This window comes from Scophthalmus maximus, chromosome 1, assembly GCF_022379125.1.
Source record: "Scophthalmus maximus strain ysfricsl-2021 chromosome 1, ASM2237912v1, whole genome shotgun sequence".
Classification (NCBI taxonomy): domain Eukaryota; kingdom Metazoa; phylum Chordata; class Actinopteri; order Pleuronectiformes; family Scophthalmidae; genus Scophthalmus; species Scophthalmus maximus.
The window spans coordinates 13,183,084-13,204,131 of record NC_061515.1 but is presented as its reverse complement, the minus strand read 5'-3'; the positions used below and the strand labels follow the sequence as shown (position 1 = coordinate 13,204,131).

General features: G+C 41.7%; 2 protein-coding genes across 3 annotated transcripts; one reads left to right on the top strand and one right to left on the bottom strand.

Moving 5' to 3' along the window:
* The first annotated feature begins 1,289 nt into the window (after positions 1-1,289).
* On the top strand, positions 1,290-10,726 carry si:dkey-283b15.2 (neuronal pentraxin-1). Of its 2 annotated transcripts, none has more exons than XM_047336234.1 (6): positions 1,290-2,115; positions 4,405-5,360; positions 6,332-6,833; positions 7,486-7,739; positions 8,621-8,800; positions 9,247-10,726. In XM_047336234.1, the coding sequence occupies exons 2-6, from the start codon at positions 4,665-4,667 to the stop codon at positions 9,454-9,456; spliced, it is 1,842 nt and encodes a 613-aa protein (XP_047192190.1). In that variant the 5' UTR covers positions 1,290-2,115; positions 4,405-4,664; the 3' UTR covers positions 9,457-10,726. The 2 variants fall into 2 exon arrangements, with proteins under 2 accessions (XP_047192190.1, XP_035488843.2); XM_035632950.2 differs by having other exon boundaries at positions 1,543-2,115; positions 6,335-6,833.
* cyth2 (cytohesin 2) lies at positions 10,617-20,869 on the bottom strand. Its single transcript, XM_035632961.2, has 12 exons — positions 20,662-20,869; positions 18,335-18,485; positions 17,515-17,581; positions 17,311-17,429; positions 17,147-17,227; positions 16,817-16,929; positions 16,090-16,238; positions 15,881-15,992; positions 15,146-15,222; positions 14,086-14,157; positions 13,845-13,999; positions 10,617-13,691 (listed from the first exon to the last, which is right to left on the bottom strand). The coding sequence occupies exons 1-12, from the start codon at positions 20,726-20,728 to the stop codon at positions 13,604-13,606; spliced, it is 1,251 nt and encodes a 416-aa protein (XP_035488854.1). The 5' UTR covers positions 20,729-20,869; the 3' UTR covers positions 10,617-13,603.
* Between the last annotated feature and the right edge of the window lie 179 nt (positions 20,870-21,048).

Genomic DNA, 21,048 nt, shown 5'->3' with positions numbered 1-21,048 from the left:
TCGCAGAAGACGTGAGGGTCAGCTGTGGCCCAGCATTTCAACACAGAGGGGACAAGTAACTACATTTACTTAAAGTACTGGATTTATTTTTTAGGAAAGGTGAGGTCATATTTGCTTGAAAAGTGATACATAGATAAAAGTTACTTACTTATTTGCGTACTTTCTGTAAAGCAAGAAATGTCAGACACACTGACTCTGAGTCATCGCCCCATTAGACTCGTACACATCTTTCCAGGAGATGTAGGCGTCTTTGCAGTTGCAGGTTTGTGCCCACAGGGAGGCGACAGCACGACACGACTTTCCTGTGGCCGATAAATGAGACATACAGCTGCTTCTTCTCAGGTGTTTCTCCACAGTCCTCACTGTACCGACACGTAGTCTTTACCTCACCACTGCAGCTCGTCTCGTTCTCTCCACATAATGCCGAACTCTACTGGCACCAACAGATAACTGAATAACGCTGGAGACAATCTCGTCCAGGACCATCTCTCCGTCCATGAGACCCTTCCCATCATCAGAGCCTCCAGTTTGCTCGGAGGGGTTCCGAGGCTCCTGGTCCAGCGTTGAGGGGGAAATATCGGAGCGTCTTTGGTCTTGTGTCCTTGGACCTGAGCCGTAAAGCTGTTTGTGTCGGCTCGCTTCCTCGGGGCCTAATTCACACAAGCTAAGGAGCTTGACAGACAGGAGAACTCAGCTCACACTGACCTATTAAAACAATAAAAATGAGTCATACACATCTCTCCATCCTTCTGCCTTCATGTTACCAGACACTGAACTTTTCCCCAGGGCTCTGTAACCAAATGTGTTTCAGACAAGAAGTGTGATACCTTTGTAGTGCCAAGGACACCAGGGTGTCAACGAGTAGGAATCTAACTAACATGTACAATCTTTACAAAGCATTAGAATGAAAATCAACAGTATTTTCTTTGGATGTGCATTCAAAAGGGGAGTATATGAAAAAGTCACTGTCCCTTCTTGTTGTGAGTGAGGATGACAAAGATGTGGGTACAGATGAGTTTAAAAAATGACCTACATTTTGGGATAAGTACACAAAATCTGAGATTTAAACCCATGTGAGTAAAATTTGATGACACTGATGAGTGGGAAACTAACATCAGATGTGCTTCTTAATGTGACCTGATGGAAAAGGTACACTCGTACCATTATGATTATTGTTACTGCACACCATGAGGCGGTGACAGGCACAGAGTCATGTGCTCGAACTCTAACGCCTCACTCCGCTCACCTCTGCAGATCAACCTGTCTAATCCTCGATACTCGACGGGTGTGATGTGACCTGAGAGGACATCTCTGCTAATCAGTCTGGGTTAACGTTATTTCCATGCGCTGATTGTTAAGTGTGGGTGGATTACAGACTTCATTTTCAAGAGATTTATTCTGTTACGTTTTTTTCTTCTGAGCTACCATCATCTTGTAAGTCAGCTTTTAATCAGATGCCCAAAGGCCTGACAGAGAGAAGGCACTCAATATATGCCAGCGTGTCTGAACCTGTTGTCTGACGTTAAGAATAAGTGTCTGTCCTGGAGTCATCACGCAGGCTCCACTTGTGCAGTGTGATTTATTTTGACCTTAAAGCAGCCATCTGCTGTCCTGCCACCGCCTCCTCTGGCTGTCGGTCAGACGAGGAATTAGCCAGGCCAATTACTCGCGTGCCGAGATCTAGGTGAGCCGCGTTATGCTGTGGTGAAGGAGCAGGTGCCAGTTTCTGTGTCCTGTTTGATAGAAAGAAAGAAAGAGGAGGAAAAGGACTTTTGCTTATTTATACATTTTGAATTTTTTTCTTGGTTTGTCAGAACAAGTGAATTCATGAGGGCTGCATCTATAAGATGAGAACCAAATTTCCAGGAAACACTGAAGCTGGTGGAGGTGTCATTGACATGTGACAGGAAGAGAGGTGTGGTCTTCCCAGAAGAAGAAAAACACAATGATGAGGAAGGAGAGGAGGAGAGAGAGGTAGAGAGAGGTAGAGTCATCGAGGGAGGGATAGGAGGAGTAAAGTAAATCTCTTTCGATCTGATCAGTCTGTGTGAGGTGGACTAACTCTCTGCAAGTTCCCAGTGTGCATCCACCAGCTGCACCCACAGGGACTCAAAGGTAAGGTCACTTTTTTCAATAATAATTAGGCAGTTTTTTAAATGTTGTCTTACATTAGTTCAGTCACTGCAACCAGTTATAACAAGGAGGCCAGTTAGAGGCCATGGGAGCCAGTGGTCCTCTGTAACATTTACTTGTTACCACGTAGAAGCAAAGAAACTTTTTTTTCCAGTCAGATTTCAGAAAACTAATTTATAGATTTGAGCATTTTGTTGAAAATAACAAACAATAATTAGTTGAACTGGCTTTGTATGTAAAACAGATCAACAGGCATCGATTTGCAAAAGAAAGACATGTAACATGTTTTAGGGGTATCGCTGATGTCACTTACAGAAAGAATTTTCTATTTATGTATTTTGGATGCATGCAATTGGTGTCTTGACAGTGCAACCGAGCGAGGAAGGATAGAATAAAAGTCTTGGTGTGTTTATTGGTCATTTGGCCAATAAGGTCACAGATATATAATTATCTGATTGCTTTTAAAACTTTTTTGATAATAAATGCTCCATTTTGAATTATTTTATTGTTGATTTACTGTACGTAACAATAAATGTTACATTATTTGATATATAATTTATGACACTAAAGGCTTAATTTTTCTTACACTGTGGAAAATATAATAAACTACATAAAATAGAAGAGTTAAAAAGAAACACTGGGTATGCTGTCTGTTGTTACTAAGAGGGCGTTTAACTGGGAGACCAATGGTCATTTAACACACAAGAATTTGAATCACCAGTAATGTGAAGTCAAGATGTAACTGCAGGTGATTCACATCGACATAGACTTTCCTTAAACTTGCCGAGTGTCTCAACAACTCCTGGTTGAACTAACCGCCAGAGTTAATGGTGCTGACATTAATCTCCTAATGCACCGGGATGATTATGGTTTTAACGGCATCTATTCTCTGTCGAGAAAGAATCTCTTTGTTTACAAATATAAAGCACCTTATTTTGTCGGAGCACACCGTTTTTTAATCACAGCTCTAACTGCTGTTGTCAGTTTTTTTTAATTTGGAACTAATCGCACTTCTTAAATATCCACCTTGACCATATGGTATAGGGATGGTGCACAACCCCCGGTGTTCACCGTGGATTACCAAACACACACACACACACACACAGTAGTGTGCAGGGCTGAGGACGCTCACTTATCTGGGACTAAGGTAGCACAAATGTTTGTAATTAGGTTAATGGAGAGACCTGTGGGAGGTAATAAACTTAGGGCTGAACAGTGGAGATTGGGTGTGACACGGTTCTGTGCTTCGACCATCTGTCTCTCCTCTCTAAGCCCCGTAAATCACAACAAGGTGCGTCAGACACAGGACGTGTGTGGTGCACAGGTTGGTTCTCCTTTAGACAATATTACAGTTTCACTAAGGTGCCTTTCAAATGAATAAATAAATAAAATTAAAGCTCATTGAAGCATCTAAATAATTATTTGCATTGTAATTTGTGTACATTTTCTTACTAACAGTATGTTTTGGATGTGTATTTTCACTCCAGCTGTTTTATTATTGATAAAGTAGTGTAAATCATGTATGAACTGTCCACACACACACAAACATACATACATAGATAATGTAGAGGCTAGTCCCTGCCAGCAGCAGGTGGTCAGTGAGGTTTAGCCGCCACATCGCGTGCGTGCCATTTCACAAATGCCGAGTCTGTATAACGAAAGACATGTTACAGCTTCAGAGGGGTCAGTCGCCCTGTGCGTTACAGGTAGACGAAAAAACACATACGCGCCTTATTTGTATCTTTTCAGATTTTGACCATCATCCACCAAGTCAAATCCTGAATCAATCACCAAAATCAACTCAAGAATTCATTGTTTATTTGGGGTTTCAAGGAAGTGACAGTCGTCTCAATAAGTCAGACTGAACATACCAGCAGAAGTCTTGAAGGCCAGTCCAGTCAGGATGTCCGACCTCTGATTCAGGCTAATCCTTGTCTGGGCCGGCTCTGGTTGCTTTGGCACATGGCCATGCTCTGTAAGGTCACAGGTCAGACAGAGTTGGCAGAGATGTCACACCGAGGTGTTCAACCACTGTCACATCCTACTGAGAACTGAACACCTTTATATCCGTCAGCGTGGTCTAAATCTGTGTCTACATGTTGTCCATTGGTTGTGTTTAAGAAAACTGACATTAACTACAACAGCAAAAAGTAAAACAAATTATATTTTCAAACAAAAAGCTGAAATGTATTAATGGATATGTGATCTTATTAATGTGCCCACCCTCTGTGGATGGCCTTTATCTAAGATTTCATGTTTTTTTGCTTCCAGATTGGTTCCATTCTTCAGTGAAGAGAGAAAAAGACAACACAACATCCAGAATCAAACTAATTCTCTGAAAAAAAAGAAGATAAATCTATTTGATTCCATCTTTAGAAATGAGTGGATACTTTGTGAATGGAGAGCATTGTTTTTTTGCTCCCTGATGTCTCCTCTACGACGACAAAGAAGTCATCACAGTCTGTGCTGCAACTTGCATCTCCCATTTTGAAACTTAGACAAGCTACAAAGTGTTTCTGGCTGAACTGTGGATGGAGATAATGAGGAACTCTCAGTCTCTTCACCTGTTCCTCGTTCCCTTTGTGTTTTCTCTACTTTCACTCCTCCTCTGTCGAGCATCTGCCAGTTCAGGGTCTGACTATGACTACGGAGCCCACCCACGCTTTGTTTGCACTCCTATTCCCGTGGACGCAGACCCTTCCTGCTTCCCTACAGCAGGTCCCAGCACAGGCACGGCGGGGCCCAGTGGAGCAGGCCAACAAAGTGTGCCTCCCGCTGGCTGGTGGGGGGCGAGCGAGGAGGCCAAAGCTACCATCCTGAACCTCAGGGAGAGCCTTGTGCGGCAGAAAGAGACCATCCTGGACCAGAGGGAGACCATTAGAGAGCTGACAGCCAAACTCACACTGTGCGGAGGCTTCGGCCATGGCTTGACGCCGCACGACGAGCACCACAGCACAGCCTCGTACTCCCATCACGCAGGAGTGGCCGGTCATCACACGCACACTGACCATGGGCACCATAGTAACCAGCAGGGTCACCATGGAAACAGCAACCTCATACCAGACTCACCACACCACCCCTCTGCGGGGGCGCAGCGATCAGATAGAGGTCACAGCAGCAACAACCAGGGGAAGGATAAACATGTGACACCGGGGGACATCACATCATCACCAGAGCAGATGGAGAGGATGCTGCAGGCGCTGAAGGAGAGGCTGGACAACTTGCAGGTGAGCAGCAAGAAGAGGAAACTTTTTCAACTTTGTTCCTGCAAATAATACCCACATAACTACACACAGGAGGGCATGTGCATTTAAGAAAATAAATGTGTTCAAGTAAAAATATATAACAGCAGAGAAAAGTGAAGGAAGATCAATGATGGAAGGCTTTTGATGCGTTGGTTGCCAACATGTAGTTTCTTCTTGTTTGGACACAATGATGCTGTCGTCACTGGATAGTTTGTCGATTAAAAAAGTCCCAAAGTAGTTTGTCTGCTAAGCGCTTAAGACAAAAGAACAATGAAGTACTTAAGCCCATAAAGCCACTCACTACATTGGCAAGAGAGACACTGTGGTGTCCCTCAGTGGGCACCTCGGAGCAGCCACAGGCCCAGAGGTGGACATCACTGGTGTGAGACACTCTGAGGTTGATTGAAGTTTTGGAAGAAATCTCCATGTCTTCCAGCCCCGTTTTGTCTTTGGTTGCCTGTAAGTTTTGACTCTCTCTGTGTGTCTAGCCGTCCATTTCTGCCGTCTCTCCTCCTTGGATGGTGATCACAGACAGATGTCAGTGGCTGCAGCATGTGTGCGTGCGTGTATGTTGTGGGGTGGCATGGGTCTAAGATCAGCAGTAATTATCGTGATCTCCCTTGACAGACTAGTAATCAGGGCATGCAGCAGATTACCTGAGAGTAAGAGAGGCCGAGGCAGATATAGGAAGACACAATGGATGTGCAGAGCATGATACTTTGACAATTACAAGATAATGAGATGAACAAAAATAGCAGGCAAAGAAATGCAGTAGTACTCTAAGGTAAAAGATGAACACATACGATCCCTCGATGCCGCTCTGATTCTATGCCAATGCATCTCTAATACCTTGGTCCTGTCGTTTGTAAATAGGAATTAAAGGTTGGTAAAGGACAGGAAACACTCACTGTTGTCAATACCTCACTGCTATTCTTCTCTCTGATCTCCCTCAGCAGAAGAGGAACACATCCATCACCTACTCCAGCTCCCTGAAGGAGCTGCTGCAGAGGAAGATCAGCGCTCTGGAGCAGCAGCTGCACCGTCGCACCGCCGCCCTCAGCAGCCCCGAGCACCACGATGACGACAGCGGTCACAGAGACGACAGAGACCATCACGACGACGAGCACCACGTTGACGAGCACCCAAACGACCACACGGACGACCACAAACACGGACATCACGACGGCCACGACGACAGCGGGAACCACACCGACCACCACGACGACGACAGCCACAACGACGACCATCACGATGCAGACAGTGATCACGATGACCACGACGATGGCCATCACCACGGTGATGATGATGATGATGATGATGATGCTGCTGACCACCACAGTAACGAAGCAGACAGTCACAGTTACTTTCCACACACAGGATACAGAGCACCAGGGCCCGGAGGCAGTTTCCACGAAAATAAACTGGAGACGGTGCTCAACCAGCTGCACCTCACAGGTACACAACGCAAACATGCTGAGAAGAATGACAGCTGCATACGAGTTACATCCAGTTCTTATGAATGAGGCAGCATTTGATATCAGTTGCGTAAATATTGTATGATGTAGCTGCAGAGGAAAAAGGAAGAACCATAAAAAAATTGGAAATATTTCCAGTTACAATGTGACAAAATGTTCTTTTGTTTGGCACGTTACTCAAGCCCATTTTTGAAAAAAATACACTTTTGGTGATTTTTTTTCTCAATTTTCATCTGTTTTGGATGATAGGGCTTAACAGCCAACATTTCCTGCTTCTTTCTGTTATTATCTTATTGAATTTTATTGAAGGCTGGAGTGAGCGTCATAGTTCATTCTTGACCTTGAAGGCAGTTACTGACAAAAGAATGTCATGACTGAAAGGTCCAGACCAGTTACTAAATACACCTGGTCAACTGCAGTTCGCAAGGTAAAGAATAAACTTTTAATTTTTAAACTGCTCAGAAAAATTTTATATCAGCAATCTACAATATAATTCAATGACAACTTGGAAACCTCATTCTGCGGAGGAAGATCATGTGATCTGATCAGTAGCTCCAGACTAGAACAGCTACAGGAGAGCGTGAGTTGAGACTTCTCTGTTGAAGAACGATGTCACGCTTCCTTGAAACCAGGTTCCAGCAAGACGACAGCACAGAGTCCAGATGCCTTTCAGATCAGCTTCCCCATGAGAACCAACTATATGTATGGGCGGCTGAAGAGGACTCTGCTGCAGGAGATCTTCGCTCTGACGCTGTGCCTCTGGATGAAGGAGGGCGCAGGCGGCAGCCTGGGGACGCCATTCTCCTACTCCGCCCCGGGACAGGCCAACGAACTGGTGCTCATCGAGTGGGGGGACAACCCCTTAGAGCTACTGATCGATGACAAGGTGAGAGTCATAACTCCAGAGTTGCAGTTTTTAAGACTGTAAAAACTTATTTTCTCATTTAGCCTCTTACTTTGAGTGACAGGATCCTGAATGAAACACTTTTCCATAAAAGTTGCAGAATTTTTTTCCCGTTATCTCAAATGACAGATTTATAGGTTTACCCTCTGTGCTTGTCTCACTAGCTTGAAGTGGGAGGAGCTCAGTTTTTTTTTTTAAAGTAACACCAATTTGATGATGGTTAGTGCGTTTGTTTGGTAACTGTGAGTCAGATCGAATCAAATCTCACCCTCATAGTTTTCACGAAACCAATGAGCTGAGGTATGAGTTTTACACTCACATAACAACAACAAAAATAATACATATTTATTTATTCATTTATAATTTGCTACTTAAGTATTATTTAGGTATATTTTATGTAGAGAAATAATAAAAATTTGAGACCAGAATTTCAAAAAATGACACAATTCTCTTACTTTAACATACTTAAACAGACTTAAAGGGAAGTTCCACCAATTTTACACATCAAAGTCTGTTTAGAGGTCTTGGGGGATACTGCTGCATGTTTGATTAAAAAGTTGTACAAAGCCTTTTGTGCTAAATGTTCAACAAAACTGTTTCTGGTTAATTTGCACTGTGGGTAATGTCGGTATTAATCTTTGACAAAGAAGAGAACAAGAGAGAAAAAAAGGTTCCATTGTGAATTATACAATAGGACTGCAATGTTCTTTTTACAATTTGGAGCCAGGTTGTCAGGGGTTTTAAAACGACACAATGTCCTGAAAATCTTACAAAGACGTTCATGGTGTTTACTAACAAACCTTTCGCCCGTAGTTTATGTATTTTAAATGTATTAAAGTCTCACCTCTCTTTCCCATGCGCAGGCGGTGACGTTGCCCCTGTCTGTGAGCGACGGCAAGTGGCACCATGTGTGTGTGACCTGGTCAACACGGGATGGACAGTGGGAGGCCTACCAGGACGGAGTGCAGAGAGGCTCCGGGATTAATCTCGCTCCCTGGCACCCGATCAAACCTGGAGGGGTCTTCATCCTGGGACAGGAACAGGTGAAGACAAAGGAATTGTGGTTTTACACACATTGCCGATGCAGACAAACCTTTACAGTCAAAGAAGATGCATATGTATTGGAGTTCAGTTGTTTTTGTTCCACAGAGAGGAAGGGAAGGACATTATTGGATACAGAGACATAATTGAATATCCAGTAATATCCAAGGCCTTTATGGGATATTTGTGCTTTTAGGTGCTTGTATTTGCACCTATATCCTGCATGTTAAACTGACATTTGGAATTTAGCCATAATTTTTTTGTGGATACGATATTTAACAGTTTTTATAACACATTACCACCGTAATGTTTTACAGCATACCCTCTTAATTTCGTTGTCTTAATCCATCTTTTCCAATCTTACCAGAAATGATCCAGCTGTTGAAATGTACCTAAGAGGTAAAAATTTTTTTAAATGTCTGACTATTTTGGTGTCTCCTTTCTCCAGGACACTCTTGGAGGGCGTTTCGATGCCACTCAGTCATTCGTGGGCGAGATGTCGGACCTCCACATGTGGTCACATGTGCTGAGTGCCACTGACATCTACAGCCTGGCCTCCTGCGGCAGCTACCTCAGAGGAGACGTCATCGCGTGGTCCGACACTGAGATGGAGCTTCACGGAGGCGTTTCCAGATACCCCTTCAACCCCTGTCACTGAAAGGTCAAACAGAGAAACAACGTGGGAAATGTCCTGGAACGTAATGAGAACATATCTATAATTGGAACTACAGAGACTGAAGATGGTGCAAGAATGAAACAGCAGTCCCTATGACCTTCAGTCCCTTTGACAGGTGTTCTGTGGCACCAACTCTTCCACCATTTGAATCATTGCCTTTCTTTTAACATAATCAGTGACTCTTTAATAAGAAAATAATTTACAAAAAGATGAATCTGTGTTTACAGATTCAATGTAGGGACTTAGTGGTCTTGGATCTAGTTTTATTTTAAACGGACAAATGCTGTATGTGACATATTGTCATAATTCTAATAAGGCTTAACACTGTGGGGTCTGTGATAATGTGAGCAGACCTCACACGAGTTCTGTTGTGGTGAAGTGACAAACGTATCTTGTTTGTAGTGATACTAATAGAAATATGCTAAGAACACATTTGCTACTATGGATTCTCTTTGTTTATAAGGTTTCCATGGAGGATACAGCTAATTTACCAAAGAAACTGTAGAATTAATTTGTGTCACACTGTAATTTTGATAATCAAAGTATCATAGATAGACTGATTTTTGATATTAAGAAATAATGAGAAGTCAATCCCAGATAATTTTGTGTTTTACAGCCTCTGCCGGTTTTTACAATTATTACAGGAGTTCTTGTCAAAACGTTGTTCTACAAAAGGGCTCGTTTCAACAAATGTAAAAGTTTATCAGTTTTTTTCATCTTTTCTATGATGCTCAAACAAATTTACATTTCTCAATTTATTTTCAATAAATTTTAGCTTTGTGAAATCTTGCCGATGTGTTTTGTGTAATAAGATCATTGCACTGTGGCTTTTTAATTTCTTCTGTGATTTGGCCTTTTTCTGTACATTTGTTATTGTGTTGTACATCAAACATGGGAGTTTACAGCCGAGGTTAGAACTTTGATGTTATGTTTTTTTTTTGGAATGTAAATAAAAGAGAAAGATACATGTTTGTTTTCCGTCTTTGTAGAGTTTGTTGTGTTGTATTGTAGATTATAAATGATTGTATTAACTTTAATCAATAGGTCTTGAAGAGTTTCCATGACTCACCGCTGTTCAGTCACCGAACTGCACATCACTACATAGATGAAATATCAGAAGAAGAAAGCCACACAGCCCATCATCACTGTTCACCGTTTTATTGTTACACAGTAGTTTACTGGCACCAATGTATCGTGGTTTTCCTTTTGCTACATTTACAGATGATATATCCATCTTCACCTCACAGTAAATAAAAATAAATAAATACAAAATAAAGGTGGTTTCTCAAAAAGGTGACTTGGGGGGGGGGTCAAAGGAATCAGAAGCAGAGGAGCAGTGTTGCTTGGATCATTTCAGTGTTCATTCTTTTATTGTAATGGAAACATCTCCAACAGTTTCCCAACAGTAATTGGTTTTTGGCAACTTTGCACGTCAAGAATACCAAGAAAGTGGAGGCCTGCACACAGTCCATGAGGTGAATACAAACATGGTTATAAAATTAGGCCTCTTGTCAGTTTGATGAAGAGGCAGTGTAAAAGGCAATCATCGGTCTCTGCTGGAAGGACCAATCACCGTCTTTAAAACAAGGTCTACATGTTTGATCACAGAAAAAAGACCCCGTTCAGCTTCGTGCAGCACCGTCGCTATCAGACGAGCAAATACAGTCAGTGTTGGTCAGAAGCTGCTGCAGCTGGAAGTGACCATCAGATGGTGTCAGATATTTCTACACAGTTCATGGTTTGTCCAACAGCATATTGCAGTGTGTGTGTGTCTCTGTGTGGCCTCCAGTAGAGGGCGCTACAGAGCACTGGAGATGTATCGTCGGTCAAAGTAACAGCATTTTCTTCAAAATGCTAAAATTGATAAAGTGCAGTACAAGATAATTTTTACTACCATCTAAAAATGCCAAACTTCAATAAACTACTAGGAATAACAGTTTATGAACCGGAAGTCAAGCAAATCTATCACTGGACACGAATCTAAACTTGTTACTGATTCATTACATCTGAATATTTTTACTATTATGCAATGAACCAAATATTTATTAGTGTTCCTTGTTTTGTCTTCTAATTTTTATCACTGTAGTGCGATGGAAAATTGCAGGACACTGGGCAGCCAATGAAATGAAGACATTAGTTCAACAGACTGATTGCTGCTTGTGCTTTACCAAGTCGAAATCACTTCAATCGGACTACAAATAATTTCTTAATTATCTTTGTCTTTTCTAAAGAAACTATAATAATGAAAATTTACTCGACGCCTAAATCAGCTTCGCAATTAAATGCAGTTTTTCCAAGTCAACAGGGAACACTAACACTGTTCAAATCAGTCAACTAGCATGATCAGCGACGCATCGGCAACTACAACCGAAGCCTCAACTTATCAACATGCATGTCTACAGTAGCTCGTACAAAAATCTGATTTTAACAAAAGATAAAGCATAAATTAAATCCTTTCTATGTGTATCGTTAACAAATATGCTAACGTCTATTTACAAAAAGTATACACGGTAATGAGCTGCCTTTGTGATTTATGAAACTCAACATAGCGGACAGTTAAGAGGTTAATGGTTAATACTAGTGGGAGATATGTCAGTGTTTGTCTTGGAGTGTTGAGCAAGCAGAAAATGATTTATGGCATGCTGTTACGTTACATCCGAGAGGACACGATGATCATTGCTCAGTATAGTGTGATAAAGGAATCGTACCGACGCTTCCGGGCTGGTTTTCTTCTTCACTATTGCTCAAACACGTTAAGAAACATTGACGTCGTCTCTGTGAGCTGAAAGCAGCTGTCTGCAAGGAGAGAAACTGCTCGTGTTTGCCTCCATTAAAAGACCAGTGTGTGGGACATAGTGGCATCTAGTGATTTTTAATACCCCTCCCCTCACCCGTCACCCGTCCCATTGCAAGCTTGTAGGAGAATCTACAGTGGCCATCGGGTTTCCAGAGCCAGTGTTTGGTTTGTATGTACTGTAGAAACATGACCGAGCAACATGGCTGTGGAAAAGGACCGGCCATCTATGTAGATGTAAAGGACTGGTTCTGAGTTAATGAAAACAAAACCATTCTTAGTGTCAGGTGATTATTCACAAATTAAAACATATTCATGAATATTATATTCAATTTCTACCATATACCCCCCCCCCAATCCTACACTCTGGTCCTTAAATAGTAAAGTATTTTGTTTTTGTTTGAAGACGAGACCAGCAGCCTGGCGATATAAATCATTGAGACATTGACCTCACATAATGGTTACAGTATATAAGAGCGGATATAAGAGTGGACAGTAGGAACGTGTATTTAAAGCTGTTGAGTAAAGGACATATGTCAGCGACCTAAAATCTTTTGATCAGATATAACTGGCTGTAGTGTGTTTGAATAGTGAATTCACATTTTGTCTGGGGGTAAGGACAATCGAGAGGCAATGACTTATTTAGGCAGCCTCGTCAGTCTGAAAGAAGAATTCACGAGAACTGAAGCTGCTTTCTTCCCTGAATGAGACCATATTCACACTGATGCAGTTAAATCTCACAGACCTGTTTTTGATCCACGTTAGAATTGTTAGACTAGATTCAGAGATTGTGTTAAGCATGCTGAAAATCTAATAAAACAGACTAATACAGGATGTCTTCGATCAGGCATGCACAAGCAAAAAAAATATTATTTCTAAAGTAACCGTGGAGAGTAAAGTGCACCACCAACACAAGATTCTTAAGAACTGATCGAAAACAATCACATACATTTTTCACTCCTCCTTGTTCCCAATGTTTGCAAATGTGTCGCCATTTAGTGAGTGGATTTGAATTGGTGGCCAAGTGTTAATAAATTAGGAAAACTGTATTCGTTCAATGATTTGCATTATTGTGAATATGGTCTACGACACGTTTCACAGTGCAATTAAATGCTGAAGGAAATACGTGGTGAGAGGACAGGACAGGCGTGTTGTGGCTGTAGTGTCAAATTGAATATAACAGTAGTAGTGTAAGAACCAAGGTAACAAGAGGGTGAGCTCTTCACTCTGGATGTGTCTGGAGACGAGGAAGGTGGAGTAACACAAGAGCAGTCCCATGTTGGAAAGAGAGGTGTAAAGGACAGAGGAAGACAGGGAGAGAATGAATGCAATCATTTACGGTTGTTCCTCCTTCTTCTTCAGTGATATACGTTTCTTCCTTGCTGCAAGCATTTCGTAGAAGGGATCCACGCTGACGGCAGATCTGGAAGGATGACAAAGAAACACCAGTGAGGGAGGTGGATCGTCAAAATGAGAAATCAAAAAGTGAACATACCATCCAGGAAGCAGTTAAGAAACTGAAATAAGTCCTTGAGACAAGAAGTGACTTGATATTGGACATTTACTATTTACGTACTTGATGCTATGGATCCATTCGTCCTTCTCCTCGGGTGTCGGGGCGGAGATACGGTACACCATGTGGTTCCCTTCAACTACTCTCCCATCAGCCTCCGTCTTACACGCCTTAATCAGCTGACCACGGTTGTTGGGGATATATAACTCAAAGCAGTTCTTCAGGGAAAACAGGAAGAAACCTTAGAATAACAATCGTGGTACAACTACTTGACTTTAATGTCAAAGCAGGAATGCAAACATACTGGCTTCCTCGGATCTTCAACCTCACGGATGCTTAGGTTTTCCAAAGGAATTATACCTCGTGGCTCCTTATCCTGTTAATGGAACACAGAAACTAATATATATACTTTTTTACTGTGCATGAGCAACCAAACCAGTTTCCCCAGTGCAGATCAACAAAGTTGAAGTCCCCCTCCACTCAAGAATGTGTTCTTCCTCTGTTTCTGTCCTCTAAAATGTCTGACATTGACTATAGGGACTTGTATCTGAGCACATGTCACTATAGAGGTGTTTTCACATTCCTCTCCTGGAGGAGGAGATTTCTGTGCACTTCTCTGCAGTTTGAAATTCAAACAAATCCTGGCCAAGCTAGATTTGGTACATCACAAATACAGTAAACAATCGCTGTTGAATATGCAAATGTGAGGCAAAGAAACCGGAAACGTCCAGTGCAGCGCATCCATGTGAGGACGGCAGGTGTGTCAGCAGACAGTTAGCGTTAGCATTAGCAAGTCGTGAAGGTTTTATGGCTGAGTCTCGCTCATGTTGCCTCTAGCCATCTTGTTGCGCACATTCTTCCACCGGTCAACGTAGGGTGAGCAGCTGTGGTGGGCGCGGCCTGTGTTATTTGCATATCATGAATATTAATAGTCTCAGAATTTGTCAATGAGGGAGACAAGGTGGTTTCCAGCCCCATTTCAGACTTGTTGTTTTTACTTTTTGGGGGGTAAAACAATGTTAAACAAAATATTAGGCATAGCGGATTCCTTTTATATACTTTAAAACTTGACTGGAAGGATTTTTTAAGGATCTAAGCTTGCGTTCAGGAACCCAGCCTCCTTACACACCTCTGGGCGTCTATTCCCTGTCAGAGAATCATTTTCAGCTTCAACAAACGAACCCAGTGTTTAGCATTTTTTAAACATGAAAATGTATTACAAAATCAACGAAAAAAATACCACAAATTTCAATACAAATACACTCATGACTAGACGATAATCGTAAGAAGCTTTTCAACATCCCGTTCAGTGAATCTGATGCATCGACATGGAATGACAGTGTCAAACAAGAGAGGAAACTTACTGTGGTGTATTCAAAGTAGTAGAGACAATTGTCTGTAAGAATAAACCATCGCCGTTTCCAGGTTTTCACCCGCCCCCCTAAAAAACAGCAACAGAGGAATAACAATGAGAGAGGAGAGTGAAATTATTTCCTCGAGGGGTTGAAAGTGGAAGGGATACTAGGCTACAGTCTACATTCTTACAGCTAACTATGTGGCTAATTCTTCTACAACTGTTTCCAACTACAACAACTCTGACCGTACATACCTCCTGAGAAAACAAGCAGCAGCAGTAGAGGGTGGAAATCGCAGGGGAGAAGCAGACACACAGGGGAATCAGAGAATTTAGAGGGAGACAGAAGACAAAAAGAGAAGGAGAGAGGGGAGAAAAGAGAGGAAGAGAAATCATATTAGTGACACACAGATCACAGGCCCCGCCATGCAAAAGAACACAATCAGATTTTGAGGCTGCCATGGTGAGAGAAAGTGAGCCTCTTGCTCTACACTGTGTTACGGCAAAAATGCTTAAATGGCAACAACGCAAGTCGATGATCCAGGTGAAGGCAAAGAGCCAGCAGACCTCAGAGATAGGAGAGCAGGTTCATCATAGCAAAAAGCCTCAGAAGGGACAGTGGAATACATTGGATCATCTTTAACATTGACATACAACATTTGTTAATTGTACAAGATCTGTATTAGGGCTGACGTGTAGGGCAGCAGTGCTCCCCAACAAAGCAGAAAGGCTGGCATCATCTCACCCAGTTTAAGGAGCCAGCCCTCTCTGTCCGGGTTGAAGAAGGTGTGTGTCAGGTCGTTGCCGTCATCCTCGGGGATCTTGAAGGGCTCATTTTTAATACTTTCGTAGAGATTCTACAGTGACAGATGGGGTAATAAAATAAACGAATATCCCTTTGCTTGGATCATTCAAATTGTCACACGATCATCTGCAAGGAAGAGTTCATCGTACTCTGAGCAGCTCCTCTGGCAGGTCTCCTCCCTCATTGATGCCTCGGTTCATTGAGATGAAGCGATCGAGTCCAGGTTTGTCCCTCACGTTGGGATTATGAAGGCTCGTGTTCAGCATGATGATGGCGAATGACAGCACGTAACATGTGTCTGCAAACAGGAGAGACGAGGATGTGTGAATTGTGTTCTGAACAAAGATTAAAAGATTAAAATTAGAAGCTAGTTATGCTGTATAAAAGCTGAATGAACATACGCCCACACTGGCTACCAAAAACAAAGAAAAGTTAAATTTGTATCACAACGGCTACAGAGGTAGAATGACCTCAGTCTCTGCTCAGGACGCCATTACTCCACTTTATTTTTTACATAGAAAATAGATGTTGCTATGTTAAAGCATGATTATAAAACACTGAATTGAAACAATGGAAAACTCTACAGGGAACCTTTAAGGAAACAATTAATGAAAACACAAAGACAAAATGGTTTTACTGAGAACAGTCGGCAGACCCTGTGGAGTTACATTCAGATCATTTTCTGGTAAGAGGCTCATTGTTTGCCTGAGGTGACTTTCCATCACTTTCACTTTAGTGTTGTGCTAACAGGAATCCAAAGAACTGTCCATCAAACGAGTGAGTGGCCCCTTCCTGTGATCCACTGCAGAAAAGAAGCTTAATTTGTCATACAGTCTACCTTGTGTATGCAATATGATTGTATGTGTTTTTGTTCACCAGTGCTCTGGAAGACGCCGGGGTTGCAGTGGCAGTATCTCTGAGCAAAGGCTTCCATCATTCTGTCGATCTTTTGGGCTTCACCGGGCAAACGGAAACTCCACAGGAACTGTCTGCAGAAAACAGGTCGAGGTTTAGGTCAAATCTGATGGCGGAGTTTAACAGTAACTACAGCTCTCTTGTAGAATGTTTTCCCTCCCTAGCTTGAGGTGGCAACGAGAGTGGGATTTTCCATTGTTGAGAAGGTTTGTTTATCTGAGAATTCCAGGATAATAGTCGGTTTTGTCCTTGGTTCAAAACAAAAAACAGGCAAAGGTGGACTCGGTTTACCTGAGGGCCTGGACAAGGTTGAGATCAGTGAACTCATGGAGGTCGACAAAAGCCTGGAGAACTTTGATGTTGAAGTCATCCCTGTAGTAAGACAACAGAGAGCACAGTTAAAAAGGTTGACACAGAATGACAAAAATAACCAACGATATTAGTAGACATAGCACCTTTCTCCCAGATAATCTCCTATAGCCGTTTTGTTGAGTCCCTCTCCTTTGTACAAAAACTGAGCAATGTCCTCTTGAGTGTGTCTCAGCAGCTCGTTCTCCACCAGAAACACGATCCCCTGTGGAGAGCAGAACCAGTCAGTCACCACACAGGTAATACAGACAGAGACAAACAACAACTGAACAAACACTGAGGAGTTTTACCTTTTTGGGGTCCATGTTGAATTTCTTCCTTCCCATTGCCACATGTCGACTTTTCTGTAGAGTTTTACTGCAGAGTGGAAAAAGGTTGGTTTTGCTTTAATAAAATCACATCACTTATCAATAACGACAACTCGGTGGTCACACTACACAAATCACACAAGATCACAGACATTATCACCACAACACTGAGAAATTTGTATTCATAAGCAATATTTTGATATCCTTCATAACATCAAGCACAGAAAATGTTACACTAATAAATCGTTTGCCAACAGTGATGCTGTGTCTCAAACCGAATGCTTCAGTACACTCACATTTAGATGTGTACACAGTACAGGTGCACTACATGTGAGGTGCTCAGTTCAACAGAAGAGTGTTGTCACAAATTAAACATGGCCATTGCGCACGCACTGGAAATGACAATGACATGATTACCACCGGTCAAAATATTCTATATATCTATAAATATACAACTGCTTTGCTCACTTGACTTAAATATTTATGTTTTTCTTTCTTGTGTGTGGCCACTGACAGCAACACGTGTTCTCATGCCACCGCCACCATCTTCACATATCTAAGAAATATGCTGATGGTCCCTCCCCTTCTTCTACAAAGCAAAGATGTGTCCATCATCTTAGATTCATCTTTTAGACTGTTTTGACCGATCTGGGTACTTAACGTGTGCTTCATATTGAACGTACTCGTCAGTGAACACACTTACATGCACTCAAATTAGCGAGTGTTGAGTATGGAAGTATGCAAATTGAGACACTGCACAAATCCAATATTACAGCAGTGGTACTGTGAATGTTCTCCTTACCTGCCCTCTGTGCTGGTCTCCAGTCCCTCCACCTCCAAGATGGCTTCTCTCAATTCCTCTCTCAGCCTCTGGATCTCTTGGAGCAGGACGCCCTTCCTTCTGCGGATGTCCTCCAGCTCAGAGCGCTCCTCTGGGCTCAGGTCTACTGGGACTGTGAGGGAAGAGAAGAAGAATGACTCCATTGCTGCTGCTGCTGCACATGGTACAAATGGTAACTGTGCCCAAACCGAAATCTTTATTAGAAACATAAAAGACTGACAAAACAACTATTTTGAGACCTGCATTGTAACTCAAATAGGCTATGACCAATTCCTTCTATCAATATCTTACAATGGAAAGGACTGGAGGAACAGGGACTTCAGCAGTAGTAATTTAATTTTCCAAAAGGTGAATAAAAGGAAAACATGCAATGGAAAGACAATGGGTGATGATGCTTGTGTTTTTCTACTGTTTCAAACATTTACCCTCCACTCTTTGAGCAGAAAAACCCTCAACAAAAACCAACAGTCAGAGTAAAAGGCGAATGTAAAATTCAAGAGTCGACGATGAGAGATCCAATTCGCTGCCAGTATAAAAGAATGAGGGTGAATAGAATTTAATTTGTTTTACTTACTTTGATTTCATTTCATTGCAACTACTTTCTACTAAATAAGTAGTCAACATGAAAAAGTGGTCACAGTAAGTTACAGCGATATTATTTCATCAGCATAAAAGCCTTGACAAAAGCTATTTGAAGAGAACAGTTTTTAAGGATGTAACAATGGTCGTAAACTAAAGGCCTGGGTGATAAATCAACATCACATTAACAAGGTATTTCGACAGCATTTTCTGCTATTGAAAGTCATAATTGTTTTGATGTGGTTTTGAGGGCTGCATGACAGCTGAGTTACACAGCTTCCTCTTGATATTTGAGTCCATTTGCTTGGTCAACATATGAAATTACATTTCTCAAAAATGATTCTGGGTTAACAGATTCTAAAAGAACAGTCATGCTTAAAAAAAGCCAGTTTAGCAGGTACAAAACACCGGCTCTGCAGTGAGTCCTAACTTCAGAAAAGCTGTGGGTTAAATCTATTTTAAGGAGGTTATGTTTAAAATCCACAATCACCTACGATTTAAATATTTTGTTTAGCTGATATAAACTGGGTGCACATTATCAAAATAAGTCTTCAATAGCACATAATAAAAAAGGTAGCACTGTAAACTACATACTCCTCATAACCATATAAAATAGAAACATGCCTCCCTCAAACAATTTCAACTAAAAGTGAACAATCTGAAAGCTCCAATAGTTATAAACCCATAATATACTCAACTCTGTTTATTAGCTACACCAATTCAATCCTGAATGTTTTAATTTTCAGCCTTTGTTTAAACTGCTTTAGAGAGATGATGATTCATATTTATGGTCATTCTGAAGTAATTAATGATTTAATTATTAAGGGGTAGGATTAAATAGTTTAAATAAAAAGTTTATACTTGTAAATTAAGGAAATTTGCCAATTAAATCAATTATGTTATCTCTTTCTCTTTTTCTATTTTGTTGGATATGTTTTTTAACAAATATTTTTATTGTTGCAGAATTTTACATGCTCGAAATAAATAAATAAATAAATAAAATAGTTTGTGATGCCGTTTAACTGTGTCTCTATCCTTCTTACACAGTTTCAGCAAAAACCACTGACCATCATAACCTTCATGCAGGTGCGTTTTGTTGCAGCACTGTTGCATTGAGGTGCATTAGTTTCACGTAGCTTTAAAGCACACCGAACTGTGTGCAGTCGTATTTTTCCTTATTGACGTGTCCTGCACACAGATATCGTGATTAGCGATTGTATCAACACCGCCCGGTGCGGGAGCAGCTGCTCGTGATCAGCAGCCTCCTCAGAGTGTTTACTCTGCTGAACAAACAGCTGCTCTACAACACCACCAACCACGCCCACAGTCGGCATTAACTGCACGGGTTGACTCGCACTGCTGCGGCCGAGGCATCGATCACAGGACGTTTCGATAGAAATGCACAATACACAATTCTGAGCCGCTCCGGGGCAGGTCTGGGTGTTAGATGTCCACCGACGTTAGCTCCGAGCTCACAGCCAAACAATCAATATGTAGTTGTCGCCGGGCTGAGCTAAGGCATCGCGGTGGCGTATTCTAACACAAAACGTGATATACATGTGCTCTCCCTCCTCCCAAACCTATACATTTTGGTTTAAATGTTTAACGACATGGTCAGTGACACATTCAAATGAGCCTCGAGCAAACACAACTAGCTGCAGCTAGCTTGCGATAACCTGTGCAAACAGCTAGCCAGTTAGCACACTTACTGTAGTCCAGGTCATCCATTTTTGGCGCTTTACTTTTAGGCATAAATATTTCAGAGTCGACTGTCATTCAATATCGAAAAATTAAGGATATATGTGTAAATATATCCTCACAACTAAATAAGGGGGGACAAAACGAGCCAGATGCCCTGATATCGAAACGTTGTACCGGAGACAAAGAAGGTGGCGACACCGGAAATGGTGTGTCACTTAATAGTGGGACACTTCCGGTCAGTGTTTTTTTTTTTTCAAAATATAACCATTACTTTTCAGTTAGGAAAAAATATTCACACGGTCCTATGCTGCTGGGGAACATAGGGGTACACATTTTCCATACATATACATTTTGTAAAGTAAACTTCTACATTTTGGAATAAATACATTTCTGTT